At 47.3% G+C, this 16,779-nt stretch overlaps 2 protein-coding genes across 3 annotated transcripts; one reads left to right on the forward strand and one right to left on the reverse strand.

Moving 5' to 3' along the window:
• The first annotated feature begins 844 nt into the window (after window positions 1–844).
• Window positions 845–6,844, forward strand: bnip2 (BCL2 interacting protein 2). 2 transcript variants are annotated; one of them, XM_068739098.1, is made up of 11 exons: window positions 845–1,389; window positions 2,391–2,486; window positions 2,587–2,654; window positions 2,931–3,107; window positions 4,426–4,608; window positions 4,819–4,921; window positions 4,997–5,128; window positions 5,207–5,293; window positions 5,373–5,471; window positions 5,791–5,826; window positions 6,330–6,844. In XM_068739098.1, exons 1-10 carry the CDS (start codon window positions 1,088–1,090, stop codon window positions 5,822–5,824), a joined length of 1,281 nt encoding a protein of 426 aa, XP_068595199.1. In that variant the 5' UTR covers window positions 845–1,087; the 3' UTR covers window positions 5,825–5,826; window positions 6,330–6,844. The 2 variants fall into 2 exon arrangements, with proteins under 2 accessions (XP_068595199.1, XP_068595198.1); XM_068739097.1 differs by lacking the exon at window positions 5,791–5,826.
• Window positions 6,845–7,590: 746 nt separating this feature from the next.
• gcnt3 (glucosaminyl (N-acetyl) transferase 3, mucin type) lies at window positions 7,591–8,856 on the reverse strand. Its single transcript, XM_068739919.1, has one exon. It carries the CDS (start codon window positions 8,854–8,856, stop codon window positions 7,591–7,593), a length of 1,266 nt encoding a protein of 421 aa, XP_068596020.1.
• Window positions 8,857–16,779: the final 7,923 nt, after the last annotated feature.

The raw sequence follows: 16,779 nt of genomic DNA on the forward strand, positions 1-16,779 counted from the left end.
AACTGTGACAATTAAATTATAGAAAGCATCATTGTAACCTTCTGTCGCTTTTTTTAATATTATTTATTGTTTTCTATTTCTATTAATGCACTATGTGCCTGCTGTCAAGTTCATATTTCTGATTTTGTTGAGTGAAACATTGTTGCTGATAGAATAGAAAGCATTCTGATTCTGATCTGATTATTATTAAATTACGATCCTAATTTAGTAGGATTTTTTTTTAGTATAGTGCCAAATATGTTTTTGATATGATCCACATATAACTTTATTTAAAATGCTGAGAAGACAATATGTGTTTTTAGAACGTATAAAAAGGAGATATATTTAATATTTAAACTAAAGAAAATAGAACAGAGGGCTTTGTAGTTTAAAAATATTTATTTATTTTCTTTTCTTTGTATATTTACAATGTTTAAAACCAACACTGACTTCCGTACTATATTTTGAGATGAACGCATAAAGTTGGGAACTGCCCGGCCGGCATCCCGCGGAGGAGCGCCCCGCCCCGCCCCGGCCCGAACACTGCATGTTGCTGCGGTGGGTTTGTCATCGTTGTTTGACTGATAGTGGAAGACCCGATTGTGTAGATCTACCGACACTGACATTGAACCGTTGTGTTATCGATGTGTCGTTGTGCAAGGTTGCCTTGGTTTCAAGGATTGACGCCAATCAATCGGAAGAGGACAACGTTAGCTTGTCGTTAGCCGCTGGCTAGTAGCTAGTAGCACGTAGCTAGTAGCTAGTCTGCCCTCAGAGAACTCTGACTTGGGGGAAACTGCGCAACGCTGCTTATACAAAAGCGAGCGTACCTTTGGGCTGCCGGGTTCTAATGTTGCTAAGTATATAATGGCTGCCGTTTATGACGTTTAACTGTATTTCGTTTGTTAGATGTGCGTTAAGTTGCTATAGCTAGCTGTCAACAACGGGAACTGTGGTGGCTAGCTGTGTAGCAAGACGAGAGCTAACGGCACTAGCCTGAAACTTTAGTAAACGGTGTGTTCGTCAGCTTCAGCCGCTTGACCGACAAAGCTTCGGTGGTAAACCGGTGTTTATTGTCTCAGTCTGGGGGAGAGTCGAGTTATATCTAATGGCATCGGATGTTACTGCGAGCGAGGCTGTGCTGAAGGCTGGGAGTGACATGAACCCGGACAATAGCAGCTCGGGTTCGGGCACCGACAGGAGGACTTCTACTCCGCCGTCCTCTGGGGTGTCGGGAGAATTACAAAATAGCACAGCTCCTGCGGTTAAAAATGGCGAAGAGGCGTTTCGAAAGAACCCGAACAGGTCGAGAGGTTCGCCACAGAAAGGGACAAGTCCAGACAACGAGAGGACACAGCCGGGACCGATGAGCTCGACCCCGGCGAGCCTCCCGCGTCACCCCGCAGGAAGGTCTGTATGGGATCCCGGTGGTTTGTGTTGAGCAGGAATATTTGCAACTTAAAGATTGTGACTCATGTCTTTTTTATGTCATCAGCAGAGATATGTCTTTAATCTACATATAATTTCACCTTAAAAGGTGCCCCAACTCTTCCTCTGCAGAATTCATTGGCATTTCAGGATTTCCTCACCCTCCAGTCACGCTAAACATCGGTTCTGGTTATTCGGGGGTTGAATGATCTTATCTTGGAGGCCTCTGTAGATTCTGGAAAGCTCAACATTAGCACGGAACATGATTTGGTTTACCTTTGACAAACGTAAGAACAAGCAGGAGTGAATTAGAGTGTGTGAGCACCTTACTGGAGGTGGAAGGAGTTCATGTATCTCGTAAAACCGCTGGAGGTTTATGCGCGTCTGACTCCACAGCGTGAGATTCTTGGGTCGGGGTCTTTGTCCACAGACGAATCTACACATCATTTGAATTGAAAAGATATTTACTGTTTCCATCAGGGGTGCCCAAACTGCTCCACGAAGGGCCGAGACGCTGCAGGTCGTCTCTCCAGCCGGCCACTAAAGCGGCTGATTTTAATCATCGACGCCTCCTTCAGTTTGAGGGAAGGCGCTCATTAGTGAGATCAGCTGCTGGAGAGACGGTTGGACGGGAATCCTGGAGTGTCTCGGGCCCTCCGTGGAAGAGTTCGGGGCCCCCCTGGTGTTCCTCAAATGGAATGAAAAGCCTCCTTGTTTGCGGACTGAATACGAGTAATACTGGATCGGTTGTATTTTTAGCCTTCTACTACTGTCATTAACAAGATCCATATTTTGCGCAAGATTTTTTTCCTTGCTGGTTTATTACCCCACAACCAAAAATGACCTTTGACCTTGTAACCAGATCATCTCTCTGTTGATGATCTAAATAAGTCTGTAGTGCAGCAGGCGCTTTCGTGTTTCTTCTTTTGAGCGATTGAAGGCTGGTAAAGACAAAGTCAGCCCGTTTGTGTTTCACTTCTCAGCCTGGAACGGCAAGAATCAGTCGCCACAACGGAAGCCCGTCTAATAATGGAAGGAGTCGAGCTGAAGGAAGAGTGGCAGGACGAGGACTTTCCACGGTACTGTCCATCGTTTCGTAATAACGACACTGAATCACGAGTTGATGATGGAATTTACACGAACAGCCGCCTCACTGATCGCCTGCTTTTTCTTTGTTAGGCCGCTGCCCGAAGAAGAGGAGCTCGATGAAGAGTTATTTGCAGGAACCTCTGAAGAGGCAGACACTGGTAATGAAAACGGAATGATGCCTTGCAACCTTTTATCCTGGGGGGGGGGGGGGTCAAACTGATCCCAGGGATGTTTGCCTCCAGAAAATGATTTACAGAAAACGGTTGATCAAGTTTTTTTTTTTTTTTTTAGGTCAGGGACTCTGTTTATTTGTTTGAATACATACATAACCCCTTCATAATGAAACCATGACCTGTCCTCTAGTGCCACCATCAGGCCAAACTTTAGAATTAGTTCATCAAACTGATTTGATGTTTGATCCCCCCCCCCCGCAGGCTACGCAGTGTCCCAAGGCAAGAAGACAAAAAAGAAACTTGCAGCGCCGCACATCAGTCTAACGCTCGACCGCAGCGAAGGCTCCGTTATTTCTGACGATCTGGAAGGAAGCACGGAGCTGGACCTCGATGGCATCGACACGCCGTCGGACAACAGCAACGAGTTTGAATGGGAAGGTGAGAGCGTTATCGTGCGGCTACAATGGCGGAACGTTATCCTGCGGCTACAATGGCGTCCAGTGTCGCAGAGCCTCGGTTGCTTTATATAAACTAGTTAGAGCGGTGACATCATGATGGAATAAAGGCCTGTCCTGGGTGAAGCAGCCGTCGTCAGACCGATGGCTTATTTTCTTGGGGGGGGGGGGGGTCTACTGGTGTTTTCCTAATGTTGCAGCTCTGCGCCAGCTGCTGACTGACCGCTGAGTGTAGTTAAAATGTGCTTCAATGTTTTTCTGTTTCCACTTGCTGCCTTCCTCTTTTTCACTTGGAAGAATTCTTTCCATTCTCTGCCTGGAAACAGGCCGCAGGCCCGCAGCAGGTTCCGCTCCCCTTTGTGGTAAGCTCTTATTGGACAAGCTCACGTTTTCATATCTATATTTAATTTTTTTCCTGCCACCCACAAGTCAATCAAGCCTTGTTGTCCAGATTATGTTCAAACGGATCACGTGGAGACTTCATTTTTCATACCTTTCACTTTCGATTTGCTATTTTATGCATGTCATTTTGCGTTTCTTTTACATTTTTAAATCTTTTTTCTCCTTTCCCTATGTTTAAATAGTCAATTGAACTTTGTCAATCGGAAAGTCTGTTCATCTGCACAGAATGCTGCTTTTTTTAATTTGACAATTTAAACATTTTAGCATCTGCTTACTCATTAGTTATTCTTTGTGGCATATCTTAAATGGAAGTCGGCATCGGAATGCTTAAATGAGTGCAGATCAATAGAGAAGGTAAAAATAAATCTTTGGACATCAATGAACTGAAATGTAAAAATAGAAATTCAAATAAGCAGAAGAGCATGTCTCAAAGGTGCGACGTTTGGCAGCAGTTTTGTGCAGCATCATTGGATTTATAAATGATTTGTGTGGTTGATGATGATGAAGAGGAGGAGGAGGAGGAGGTCTGGAAAGAGGAATCGCACATCAGTTAATTTGCTCTTTTTTGGGTTTCTGAAATGAGCCGTTCTGAGATCCTCGTAGACGTCGGTCTGTTGCTGTGATTTGCTTGCACTGTGTACGTCTGTCGCATGCTTCGTGCACGAGATTATTCAAACCCTCGATGTCTCTCGCGTCCTACAAAAGAACAACGTCCTCGCTGTGGATGGATGTTGGCTCGACATGTTTACTTCCCCTCATTCCGATCCAATCCAGTCCGATAGCTGGGAACTCCCTCTGAAATGAAAATGAGAAGATTATGAGTTGATTCAAGCTTCGTTTAAAGTCCGTGTGCCTGAAATGTGTTTATTATCGGGCTTAAAATGTCTCTTCTGCTTCAGATGATCTCCCCAAGCCCAAATCTACGGAACTCCTGCAGAAGGGAGTGCAGTCGGTGCAGGAGTTCTCCTCGGAGGAGGAGAGGACGGAGGGTCGCCGCTGGCGGGTGTTTCGTTTCGGAGACCAGGAGCACAGGGTGGACATGAAGGCCATCGAACCGTACAAGAGGGTGATCAGCCACGGCGGTCAGTGGCACTGCCCTGTGGAGGAGCGCACGCACGCACGCACACACACACACACACACACACACACACACTGGAGTCAGACATACTGATTATTTCTGATTTCTAACTCTCATTAATTAACAAATGGATCGCATCGATCAGTCTTGCCGAGCTCATCAGAGAATCATGTTTTGATACTGAGACGTCACCTGGTTGATGCTTTATTTTCAGGTTACTATGGAGATGGACTGAATGCCATCATTGTGTTTGCTGTGTGCTTTATGCCTGAGAGCAGTCAGCCAAACTACAGATACATCATGGACCACTTGTTCATGTGAGCCTAAGTTTGGTCGATTCCACATTTTACGTGTGTTTCACGGCCGGCGTTGACGGAATGTTCCCGTCGCAGGTACGTTATCGGCACGCTGGAGCTTTTGGTCGCTGAGAACTATATGATCGTGTATTTGAACGGGGCGACGTCTCGGAAAAAGATGCCGACCGTCGGCTGGCTGAGGAAGTGTTACCAGCAGATCGACAGGAGGTGGGTGGAGCCTCCGAGGCGCCTCGGCCTCGTGCCGCCGGCCGTTGTTTGACCGCTCGCCTTGCTCCTTGTGTACAGACTAAGAAAGAACCTGAAGTCTTTGATAATCGCCCACCCGTCTTGGTTTATTCGCACCCTGCTGGCGCTCACAAAACCTTTCATAAGGTAACTTTGTCTTTTAAATAAAGTTGTTCGTCGTTAACTTTAATTTGCATCCTGATATTTTTCCTAACGCTTTTCACAGCTCCAAATTCAGTCAGAAAATCCAGTTCGTGTACAGCTTGACGGAACTCGCGGAGCTGGTTCCAATGGAGTACGTGTCCATACCCGATTGTATCAAACAGTGAGTACGCTGCATTCAAACGCACTACTCCACCCCGCCTGCAGGTGGCGAAAGAGATTCAAATACAGCATTTTCCTTTGTAAAACACATTTGGATTGAACACAGAATTGTTCACATTTTCCTATCAATATTAGAAATATATTTTTTAAATGAAGCTCAGTTCATTTTTCCTTATTATCCGTGTTATTTATTATTGTGGCTTGACCAAAGGGAAATATTATCCTTGTTTCACTTTCATCATGTTTCATGCTCTGTTGATTATTTATTTTCTGTTGGCCATGTATGTCCTCCCTGACTTTTCTCCTGCCCCCCTCTTAAGGTTTGACGAGGAAAAAATTAGGAAAAGCCGTTGAAGGTAGATGCATCTTCACTCCGGATCGGTCGGCTTATCTTCTGCATTTCACAAAACTAACAATAGGAAGCTCTCTCGGCTTCCAGAAATGCATCGACAGACCCGTTACCTGCTAGCCAATTGGAATGTTCCACTTTCTCCTTTCCGTTGTCTTGGCAACTTCAATCAGCATCAGGTGGAGAAGCCATTTGATCGGCCTCCAATTTGCGGTTCGTCACTGTGGTGTGTGTGTTTTGTGTGGTGACACCACCCCGCCCTCAACAAACACCTTGCATGACACACTCCCTGCTGCCGTTTCGCAAGACAAAACAGTCCAGCACGCGGGTTTGTTTTGTTCTGGTCACCGCCCATGAGAACGAGGGCTATAACAGGTTTAAATTCAGGAAACGATACAGATGCGTCCCACCGTGGGACAAAGACGTCCTTCTTAATGTTGCGAGCGAAGTCGCGTTTCAGAATGGGCTTATTTGAAGAGTGTGTCCATGAAATGACGCGTCTGCCCACAGGATTGACCAAGACATGCACAGCAGAGTGGAAATCGCAGCCGCCGCTGTTCCTGAGTGAGCGAGCGGACGGCAAGATGAGGAGGAGAGCGACGAAGAGCGGCTCTTCTGGAGACTTCTCGCTCTTTGCATCAAAGATTGTGCCTTTTTTGAAAGTATGCTGCTTCGTCAAAGTTTTTAAAGCGTGTGTTGTCCCACGAGGTGTCTGACACTTGAGCATTTTTTAAGACTCTTTTGTATTTCCTGTCAAACCTGTATTCCCTGTCAAACATGTTTTTGAAGGCACTATGGTCGTTGCATGTTCTGCTTTATTGCATTTCAAGATATTTATATTCAAATGGTGACAATGGCGAGAAATTAATATATTTTATGGCTGCTCTGATTTTTAAACTGTGTTTTCGGTTTCTGACCTGTTCATTGGGTTTCATAGAACGCATTTGATGACACATTTTTTTCCCACAGTTCCATGCTGAAGTTCTCGGTAAATCTGCTGCCTGGGGAAAATAAAATATTGTATTTTGCCCCCCTCGTTTGAATGTGTTCTTGGAATTGTGACGGGAGAACGTTTGAGATTTAGAATCTGGAGCAAAGGTGTTAGTTCATAACATATTATTTCCTCAAGTAAAGTCATGGAGACATTATTTCTTTCTTGTTGGGGGGGGGGGGGGGGGCTTAATTATTAGGGACAGTTTTTCTTGATAGAGCTGTAGTAGTCAGATGTAAAATATCATTATGAAAGCAAATTATAAAAGTTTTGACAACATTAAATGAAATGGCAAATAATATTAAATTGTGTACGAGACACTGCAAACAACAGGATGAGTTAAGAGTGCCCCGATGGGGTTGAGTGAGAGGGTTCTGTGTGGCACCCGGGCCCCCAGCCCGTGCACACCCAGAGGTTGTGTCGGTCCATAAGGAGGAGGATTACAGCTGGAATCGACACCAGGTTCCAGTTCGGGCAAAATAGCAAAAACTGATTCTGTGAATCCCATTTTTTTGGGTTTTCCATTTAGTAAAATCTGATATCTCTCCATAACGAACCTCTAAATGAACCTCACAGTTCCACAATAACAAAAAAAACAGGTTTAATGAGATGTGATGGGTGGCCTAAACAGGAAGTCACACCTGATCCACTGTCCTTTATGATGTTTGCGTAAGTGTAAACGACATTTCATGGCATCGCTGTGTTTGTATAGAATCTTTCTGCTGACAGACAGTCTCGGTAATCGGGCTGTGACTTTTTAAATGGAAACAAACGGCGGGTTTAATTTAAGGCCTTAAAGCGCAGAATGGCCTCCATGCACCGGATGACGGTGTCGTCCACGTTCGGGTCGAACTTATTCGCCAGGAGGTGAGGATGCGACAGAAGCCACCGCATGTCACCGGACCCGTACACGCACACCGCCCTCCGGTACGCGCCGGTGCACGGCGGGTACGGGGCCCCCAGCCTCACGTCCCCGGCCAGGTAGCTCCACTTCACCAGACGCGCCACGGCCTGCATGTCCGACGTGTCGTACTTGACGTTGGCGGGCATCGACCCGGGCACGGAGGGCATCCTCTGCAGGGTGGCCCACAGGTGTTCGTCGGGGCTGTACGTGTCCTTCTCCCACTCCACGAGAGCCTGGACCTCCTTGTCACGCATCACGTGTTCCACGAAGGCTCTGGAGACGACAAAGTACGCGTTCCCCGAATACATGGGGCTGCTGATGGGCGGGGGGCTTTTCTCCACGGGCGTCCCCACGACCCCGTCCGCGTCCGTGACGTCGTGATGGAACCGCCAGCGGTTCTTCTTGTAGTCGCTGGTGGCCTCGGACTCCATGCTGTTTGCGCCCCGCAGCGCCTTCAGCGCGACAACCATCTCTCTGTTGGTTTTGATGGGGAAGTCCGTCCCGCAGGTGTTGAGCAGGTACCTCCAGCGCACGCGCGAGGCCAGCAGGTCTTTCATGCAGTTCAAATCCGCCTGCACGCGCGACCACGACGCGTAAATCACGCGCTCCAACTTACTGGCGACAAAAACGTTCGGAAAGCAGGACGCGATGGCAGCCACGGCTTTCTTGAATTTCTCGGGGGATTTCAGGTCCACGTGCACGCAGTAGACGTTCTGAGGCGCGTAGAGAGCGCGCAGGAGCCGCTCGAACATCTCGATCTTCTCGTGGATCGCCATGGAGTAGGCGATGGGGAAGCCGCGCTCCTCTTCGCTGAGCGGAGCCGTGAAGAATCCTCTGCTCCTAACATACGCCCGGCAGTCTTTGGTCTCGTTGAGATAATAGTCCTCGGATAAAGTCTTTCTTTTGGTCCTGGAGGCCAGAAGCGTTTCTAATTTGCGTTCGCTTCCCTGCGCATCCCCGTGCGCGATGACCAAACAGCCGCGCAGGTCAGCAAAGAAGGGATCGGGAGCTGCCGGCGGCGGTTTGGTGAAGGTTTCCCAAAGCATAAGAAAAAGGAACGCGCCCATGAGGATGAGGGCGAGACTCTTTGCGCACGGTGCGAAGCGCATCTCCTTTCCGGGCAGGTCACAGATTGAACGCATGCAGGGCAAGGCCGCAGTATTTGATCGTCCTAATGGAGGTGTGTCAAAGTAATGTTAGGAAAACTTTGTGATAATGAATAGGATCCAGGGACGGCGTGTCCTGGTGCGTAGAGCCGAGGCTTGGTACGGGTGGAACCTTTACGCATGCTCTTGCGTAATCTCCTTCTGACTTTCAGTGACACGCACTAGTTCCTACTTTAGTCCAAACTAATAAACTAAACTAATAAATGTATAAGAATGATAAGACAATTCCATCAGAAGTTTATTGTTGCTTTTCAGCCACGTCTAAATGCTGTAAAGACATGAACACGTTCCCATTAGACCTTACAATCATGCAAATCTTATGAAAGACACTGTTTCTGTGTTATTTGTTATCCTTATGCAAAGTATTTCGCAATAAAACAATATTACGGTTGTTAAAGCAATAAGAATATTTTGTTTACTGTTTTGTGATGCGTTATTATGCTAAAATATCCTGTTAAAATATGAATAAACAATGTAAAATATGTCACAAAATATGATCAGTCTCTTTCATTTAGGTGCTATCGGTCCATTTCTGTTTGTCTCACGGGATCAATTTAAATACCGCCTAACTGTTTTGACAAATATATTTTAAGATCAAGTTGATCGAATACAAATATATATACATATAGAGGTGCATTTTATTTTTACTGTTAACTTACAAATGCTTCATGTAAGCCCGTTATGCAGATACAGGCCTTTTGTCGAGTAAAATACAAATCTGACAGAAAGGCAAATAAACCATTTTACTACACAGATGAACTATCTTTAATTCTTCTTTCAGTCGCCATATCGTAAGATCCACTCCTCAGGTATACGGACGCATCTAAGCGCGACTGAGACATGTGCTCTCATCCGCTTCCCGCTCTGCATCGATGTCCTGCTCATGGATAAAGCTGTAGCGCCGATACACCGATCCGCCTCTGCTGGCGTACACCACGTCCACCTCGTCTCCGCTGTCCGGCTCCGGCACGCCGTGGGGCGTGCCGATGCTGCCGTTGCCGCTCAGCCTCTCGTAGCTCCGACTCCAGCAAAGCCTCTTCCTGGCACGGGCCTTGACCAAAGCGAACACAGCCATCGCCAACCCCAGCGCCAGCAGCAGGGAAACGGACAGGGCGGCTGAAGTGTGATTCAGATCGCGAGATGACATTTTCAGGCCCGTTACCTCGGCGTTTCCTGACTTGGGTCGGGTGGCTTCCACACATAGAGCTATAACAAAACGAAAGAAAAACCCACAATGATAGCTGTAACATCCAGTCAACGCCACGTTTCTTGCCGATTGGCAGGGTCTCTACCTGAACGGCTATCACAAACACAGCAGTCGGTGTCATTCCTTCCAGCCTCACAGCAACGGGCACACCGGTTCTCCACAGCATGGAGCGCCGAGCCCTGGAGACAGGTGAGACACTGGTCCGGCCTGGGGCCGAAGCAATGCCGGCAGGAGGCGTCACACGGCTCACAGGTTTCCTACAACGAGACGGTTTCACGGATTAGTGCACTGCAAATGTTAAAATACATCAAACGTGTAGAAATTAGACCGGCCAGCAAAGTGGAAACTGTTCATCCTGCAGGGACGTTTATCCGTAGATAAATCAGTGAATCAATTCTGGATTGTCGCCAGTAATATGAGTTTTAAGTTCACGACGATCAATAACACAATAACCCTGAACACAATGTTCCAGAGCCCGGCTATCAAAAATGAAAACTTGAATTCCTTTATTATTTCTTTGCATCCATCCACTTCCGCTTTTCCCCCCACTTTGCTGGGTCACGAGAGTCGCTGGAGCTTATCCCAACTTGCTACGGGTGAGAGGCGGGGTACACCCAGAATGTGTCGTCAGCGGATCGCAGGGCCATGCGCACACACACACACACACACACACACGGACAATTTCACATAAACTGCATGTTTTTGGAGGTGGGAGGGAACCGGAGAAAACAGAGGAAACCCACGCGGACACGGGGAGAACATACGAACTCCGCACAGATAGGATTCGAACCCGGTACCTTCGTGCTGGGAGGCAACAATGTTGGTATTTAATGACCCCTGATTTGTAAGACATCTGACAAAATGGTGCGCGATTTCATCACCGAAAGCACACCTGAACTGAAAAGTACCGGCCCTCTTCGCAGCGCGGGTAGCAGACGCTGTCCTTCAGAATGCTGCCCCAGTCGCAAGTCGCACAGCTCTGAGGCAAGGCGTCTGGAACACAAGCACAAACGTCTCGTACCGGACACAGCTGGTTTGCGTCGGGTCCAAATGCCAGATATGGTCAACAAGCGACTAATTACAGCTTTCTGTATTAACTCTACCGCCCTCGTATACCTGTGCAGGTCTGGCAGCTGGTGTGACACTGTTTGCAGATGTCATTGTCCCGATAGAAGCGGTGTGGGCAGCGCTCAACACACAGCTTGGTGCCCCGCAGTTCCAGAAGGGGAGGCGGACAAGCCTTGCAGGACTCGGGCCCTGGTTCTGTACACAGCCCACACGACGGGTCGCATTTCTCACAGCGGGAGCCGTCTTTGTAATACCTGAAGAAATGCGTGGAGAGATGATCATCAACAAGCCAAAAAAGAAATGTCAGCTACTTTTGTCATGTTGGATTCTAGATAAACGACTTCCGGCTCTCTGGGTTCTTTACAAAGTCAACATTTGCCAGACAAACATCAGCTTTGTACCCTGGAGGACAGTGTTTGACGCAGACTTGCAGGACACGCAGGTATCCCGGAGAGCAAGTCAGGCAATCTCTGGGCGACGCCCCGGTGCAGGTTGAACAGGCGTGGTCACAAAGCGAGCAGAAGCCGAGCTGCGAGCCGTCTGCCACCTGCTGTGTGTCGTAGGTGGCAGCCGGACACGCGCTCACACAGGTGCCATCTGGGGAGTAGAGCACAGGTCATCCCACGCCATGTGTCGATATCGTGGTTTAAACGCGCTGCCGTTTTAGCTAGGGTGAAGTTGTGAGGGTATTAATCGGGTGGGCTGCTTTTGATTTGTGCATTCATTGTCCGTGCTGCGGAGAAGCTTCCACGTCTCCAGGACTCGGAGGCGTGCAGGTCGGCCCTTCTCACCCTGGACACGGACTCTTTGACCCGCTCCCCTCGGGCAGGAGGCTGCGGTCCATTTTGTTTTTAATCGTGTCGTCTGCTCATTTAACATTGCTATTAAAATGCTCACTGTGAAGGAACTTGGGGATCCCACAGGTCAGGCATTGGTCGCTCCCCGGCCCCACACAGGAGTAACAGTGGCGGTGGCAGCCCACGCAGGTGAAGCGGTCGTCGTGCAGGTAGGACCTCAGCGGGCAGTCTGCGTCACCCGTCACCCCACACAGCAGCGTGTTTGGATCCAGGACAAGTCCCCTTTCACACCGGGTGCACTGGTTTGGTTCTGGGCCAGAGCAGCTCATGCAGGTCTGGTGACATTCTGGTAGCACACGGTCAAATGAATAAGAGTTCCCTCCCTCCTCGGTTCCTCCCCTCCCTCCTCGGTTCCTCCCCTCCCTCTTCGGTTCCTTCCCTCCTTCCTCTGCCCCCCCCCCCTGTTCCTGACACCCGAGTATCGAGATGCTCACCTTGACATTCCATAGCTTCGGTTTCATAGTAAGTGCCCGCGGGACAGTCTTTGGAGCAGAAACCCTTGTAGAGTTTGGGGCTGAATGTCGCGCAGGTCTCACAGTCGTCTGCCAGCGGCCCTGAACAGCTGCCACAGGTAGGCTGGCACGGGCCACAGCGGCCCTCCTCCATGTCCTCATAATAACCCACGGGGCAACTAGCCTTGCACACACCATTCAGCATCAGGTAGAGGAAGCTGCATTCTGGGATGTTTCAGAATGATAATCAATATATAATATCAGTCACTACTGCAGCTCCGCCACCGATGTGGCCGGTTACTCACTGAAACAGGTCCTGTCGTCTGAGCAAACATCACAGTGGGGCGGGCATCGCCTGCAGGTGCCGTCATCTGCAGGATACGTCCTCAGAGAACAGTTGGGTCTGCACATGCCACTCTCCAAGTAGTGGCCGTCGGGACAGGACAGACACTGGGACTTGATACCATCACATGTCAGACAGGAACCATCACAAGCTTCACACGACCCCTCCGCAGTCTCAAAAAACCCTCTGAAATAAGTCAGGAGATTTATTACAGCACAAAACAGGAAACACTATTCCATCACAGATCAGCTCATCCGGTTGCTTACTCTGGGCAATTTGACCAACACTGCCCCTGGTGGAGAAAAAGTTTATAGCTGCTCTTGGAGCAGCTGATGCAGCCATCGCTTGTGTCCCTGCAGGATTCACAGTTTGGGGAGCATTCCTCACACAGCTGAGAAGCGGCGTTTGCATAGGAGCCAGATGGACACTGCACTACACAAGAACTGTCTTGATCCAAGAAATATCCTGCGGCACAACAAGAATTACAAAGCCAATGCACAGTAAGAATGGATCCATGCAGTCGTGATGCTGTCATAAAGGATGAAATCATATAAATACCTTTGAAACAAGAAGAACAATCTATTGCTTGTGGGCCAAAGCAGGTCTTGCAAGATGCATCGCATGTGAGGCATCCACTATATTTACCTGAAATTAAGAAGAAAGCTTTATTCACGTTAAATGCAGCAAAGAAATGTAAGAAAAGGGTAATGAGCGCTTTCTGTCAAAGGGCCTGGTCACTATTTCCAGGTCGCTCGTGTTTGACAATGGTGTTGGCAGGTGACTGAGTTCTCGGTTGTCCTAACTAACAGAGAAGTTCATATTTGATCCTTCTGATGTAAAATGATCTTATAAAAACAAAGTATAGCTGACATTTGAAAGCATCAGCATCTCAGTTATTTGCTCAGTAAATACAACATTTCATCCATGAAGCGCTACACAGTAATTTTTCTGTGTACAAAGGATGTGACAGACGGAACAGAGAACCATATTAATCAACATTTGCATTTAAATGAGCATCAATGTAATGTTAAATTAATGCTTTCATTTTCAGATTTAGGGCCTGAGATGTAATGTTTCGACATATTTTATCCTTTTAAGACCCAGCAGGAATCCTGTTGAAAGGTTTTTAGTCGTCAGTTCTATTTTGATATTGGTATTTAAAAATTATCGGATCAGACGGCGATCCGGATCATCATTAAAAGGTTCTAAATTGTTTATTGTATCTTTATACGCCAACCATGAAAAGTAAAAGTGAATTGTATTTTTAACTGATTTTTGAATCCGTAAATGGAGTTTTAATGTAAAAAAGTTATATTTTTTCCTGACCTCATTCTGGAACAGATCCAGAAGACATTTTCCATGATAGTGCACACCGGACCCCTTTATGACTGTGATTTTCGGTGAGTGAATTGAATGCATATTTTACATATATTTTGAAAAAGCCTCCATTATTAGTAAATGCAAACATCCAGATGTTTTTTATACCCAGACAGATATCCGGATCGCTCTCAAAATGTAATGGGATCTCAGTCAGACCAAGACCCATCGTCACATTATTTTTTCCATCAAGATCCATGCAGCAGTTTTTCCATAATGATGCTAACAAACGCCGTCAAAATCATAACATCCTTGGCGGAGCTAATTAATCCAAGTGGATTTATGCAGCAACAAAAAAAACATTTTCTCAGATATTGTGCTGGACCAGAAAAATATATGGATGGATGAAAACATGAGATTTCCATGCCGAGGCTATCAAAGACAGCGACGTGGAAAATGAGCACAGCTGAAATACCATCGTAGTACTGTCCCAGTGGACAGGTAACCAGGGGACACTGTCCATGTAGAGGAGGGCTCCCACCGAGGCAGAGGTCACAGTCTGCCGAACGAGGGCCGTGGCACGTCTGGCATGAACTGTGGCAAGTCTGACAGCGCCACCCAGTGGAGTCACTGAAGGTCTGCTGTGGGCACTGCTTCATGCACACCCCTCCTAAGAAGGGCAGAGCAGCACAATGAGGAAACATTATTCTCCAGTGCAGCACGTAATCCGCACATGCAAATGTATCCGCATTCAAACACACACACGGAAGAAGAAAGAATGGGTGAACATCCCAAAACGGGGGGGGCATGTCTCATATTACAGCTTGTGCTGGCATGGACATTATTTACAAACCAAATGAAGTGCCATCATTAGTTTCTAACAAGAATGATTGATCACGATAACAAACGCTGATTTAAGAGTATAGCTTAAACACAAACAAATCCAAACCCTTTGATAAGGTAAGCAGAAATGATAGTTATTGTTGTGTTACCATTGAGGAAGTAACCGGGCTGACAGGAAATGCAGTGGGTGTCACTTCTACAGTCTTTGCATGGCGTTGGACAGGACAGACACACACCCCGGCCCCAATCCTCAAAGGTGCTCTGTGGGCAGTGCCGGCGACACCGGTGTCTGAAGCTGGAACACAAAGGGTTAATTCAAAGCAAAACAATAAAATATACCAGTCAGGATACTTATTAATGGTTATTCTTTAAACTGCTCTTCGCATGTTTAAAAGGTTGAAAAAGTAAAGGCCGACCAGTGTTCCGAGGTTTAATGCATAAAGAGGCGTGTTTCGTGTTTTTCCAGGGCAAACACGCAGAACAATGCGACTGAAGTACCAAAAAAAAAAAAAAGAAAATGCAAAAGCTATTGTGATTTAATGGCTCTTTCAAGCTCTTACAATGAATGATGCTGCTGCCGGTTTGCCCACGAGAGACTGAGGGTAGACAAACAGAAACCAGCACACAACAGCACACCTGCAGCTTCACGACCGACTTCAATACAGGTCCTCAGAAACGAGGTGACCTCGAGGACACATCAGCAAAGACAGCCGACGGACGGGGGACACAAACGCAGATTGCTTTTCTACTTTTATCGTGGATCTACTTCTCTCTTAAACGGAATGTTAATTGGCGTTTTTTTTTTTTTATTATTGGTAGCCCGAAGGCATCGGGAGAGTGTCGTCATTAACCTGCCCTGCAAGTCCTTCAGGGCTGAGCTGAGATGTCAAACATTAGACATCCGCCAGATAAAGAACGCCTTCAGCTGAAATACCGAGTAAAAACATTCAACATTAATGAAGCAACTTTACAGATATGCCGCTCTAAACGAAACACGTTAAACACAAACAAGCCCGCAAGGCTTTACAACAGCATCCGCTGCCTCTCCTGCGCGTCCGACTGCGCTGCTGCGGATGTGCCGCTGAAATGCAGCGGTTGTTTGAGAAGGAGCGGCTGGAGGCGCCACCCTGCATCCATCAACTCACTCACAACAGCGGCTGGGGCAGGCCAGGCCTCTGGCCTGGAAACGGCAAACTGCTTCAGTTTGAGAATCTCTCTGTGCAAATGTTAGGATATGCATTCAGGGAGAACGCATCAACATCGCCAAAGCAACTTTTGTTCAGGGATGTCCTTTAAATTTAGCAGGAAAAGGGAGAAACGATGCTGCAGCTAGTCCATATATAGTTAAGAATATAATGCAAAAAAATAATGATCCAAGTGACAGATAAAGGGTATAAATCATACTCAGACTGGGTCACAGCAACACGCTTTGCTCAGCCCCGTTTCGTTCCTCAGAGAGGAAGCTAAATGTCAACAAATGCCAAACACCCATCATGATTTTTCATCCCACAGATTCACAGCATCGTCGAAGCTGTCCGACATTTTTCATTACCGCTAGCAAAAACCACAATAAAGGAGTTTCTTTCGGAGCTAGAAACTGTCACGGCGAGGCGTTTGCAGTTCATCATCGGCCCAATGCGCTATTGGGTTTATTTCTTATTGCCGTTTGCTTCCCATCACAGAGCAGATGTACTGTAATAAGTGCTGTCTCTGTGAAAGTGAAAGTTGTGCAGGAGAATGGAGGTTCGCACTGCACCGATAGAACAGCAACAAAGGGAGCTGAAAAGCAGCGATTTTCCATGAAACCTCCAT

This window comes from Brachionichthys hirsutus, chromosome 5 (genome assembly GCF_040956055.1).
Source record: "Brachionichthys hirsutus isolate HB-005 chromosome 5, CSIRO-AGI_Bhir_v1, whole genome shotgun sequence".
NCBI classification, from domain to species: Eukaryota; Metazoa; Chordata; class Actinopteri; order Lophiiformes; family Brachionichthyidae; genus Brachionichthys; species Brachionichthys hirsutus.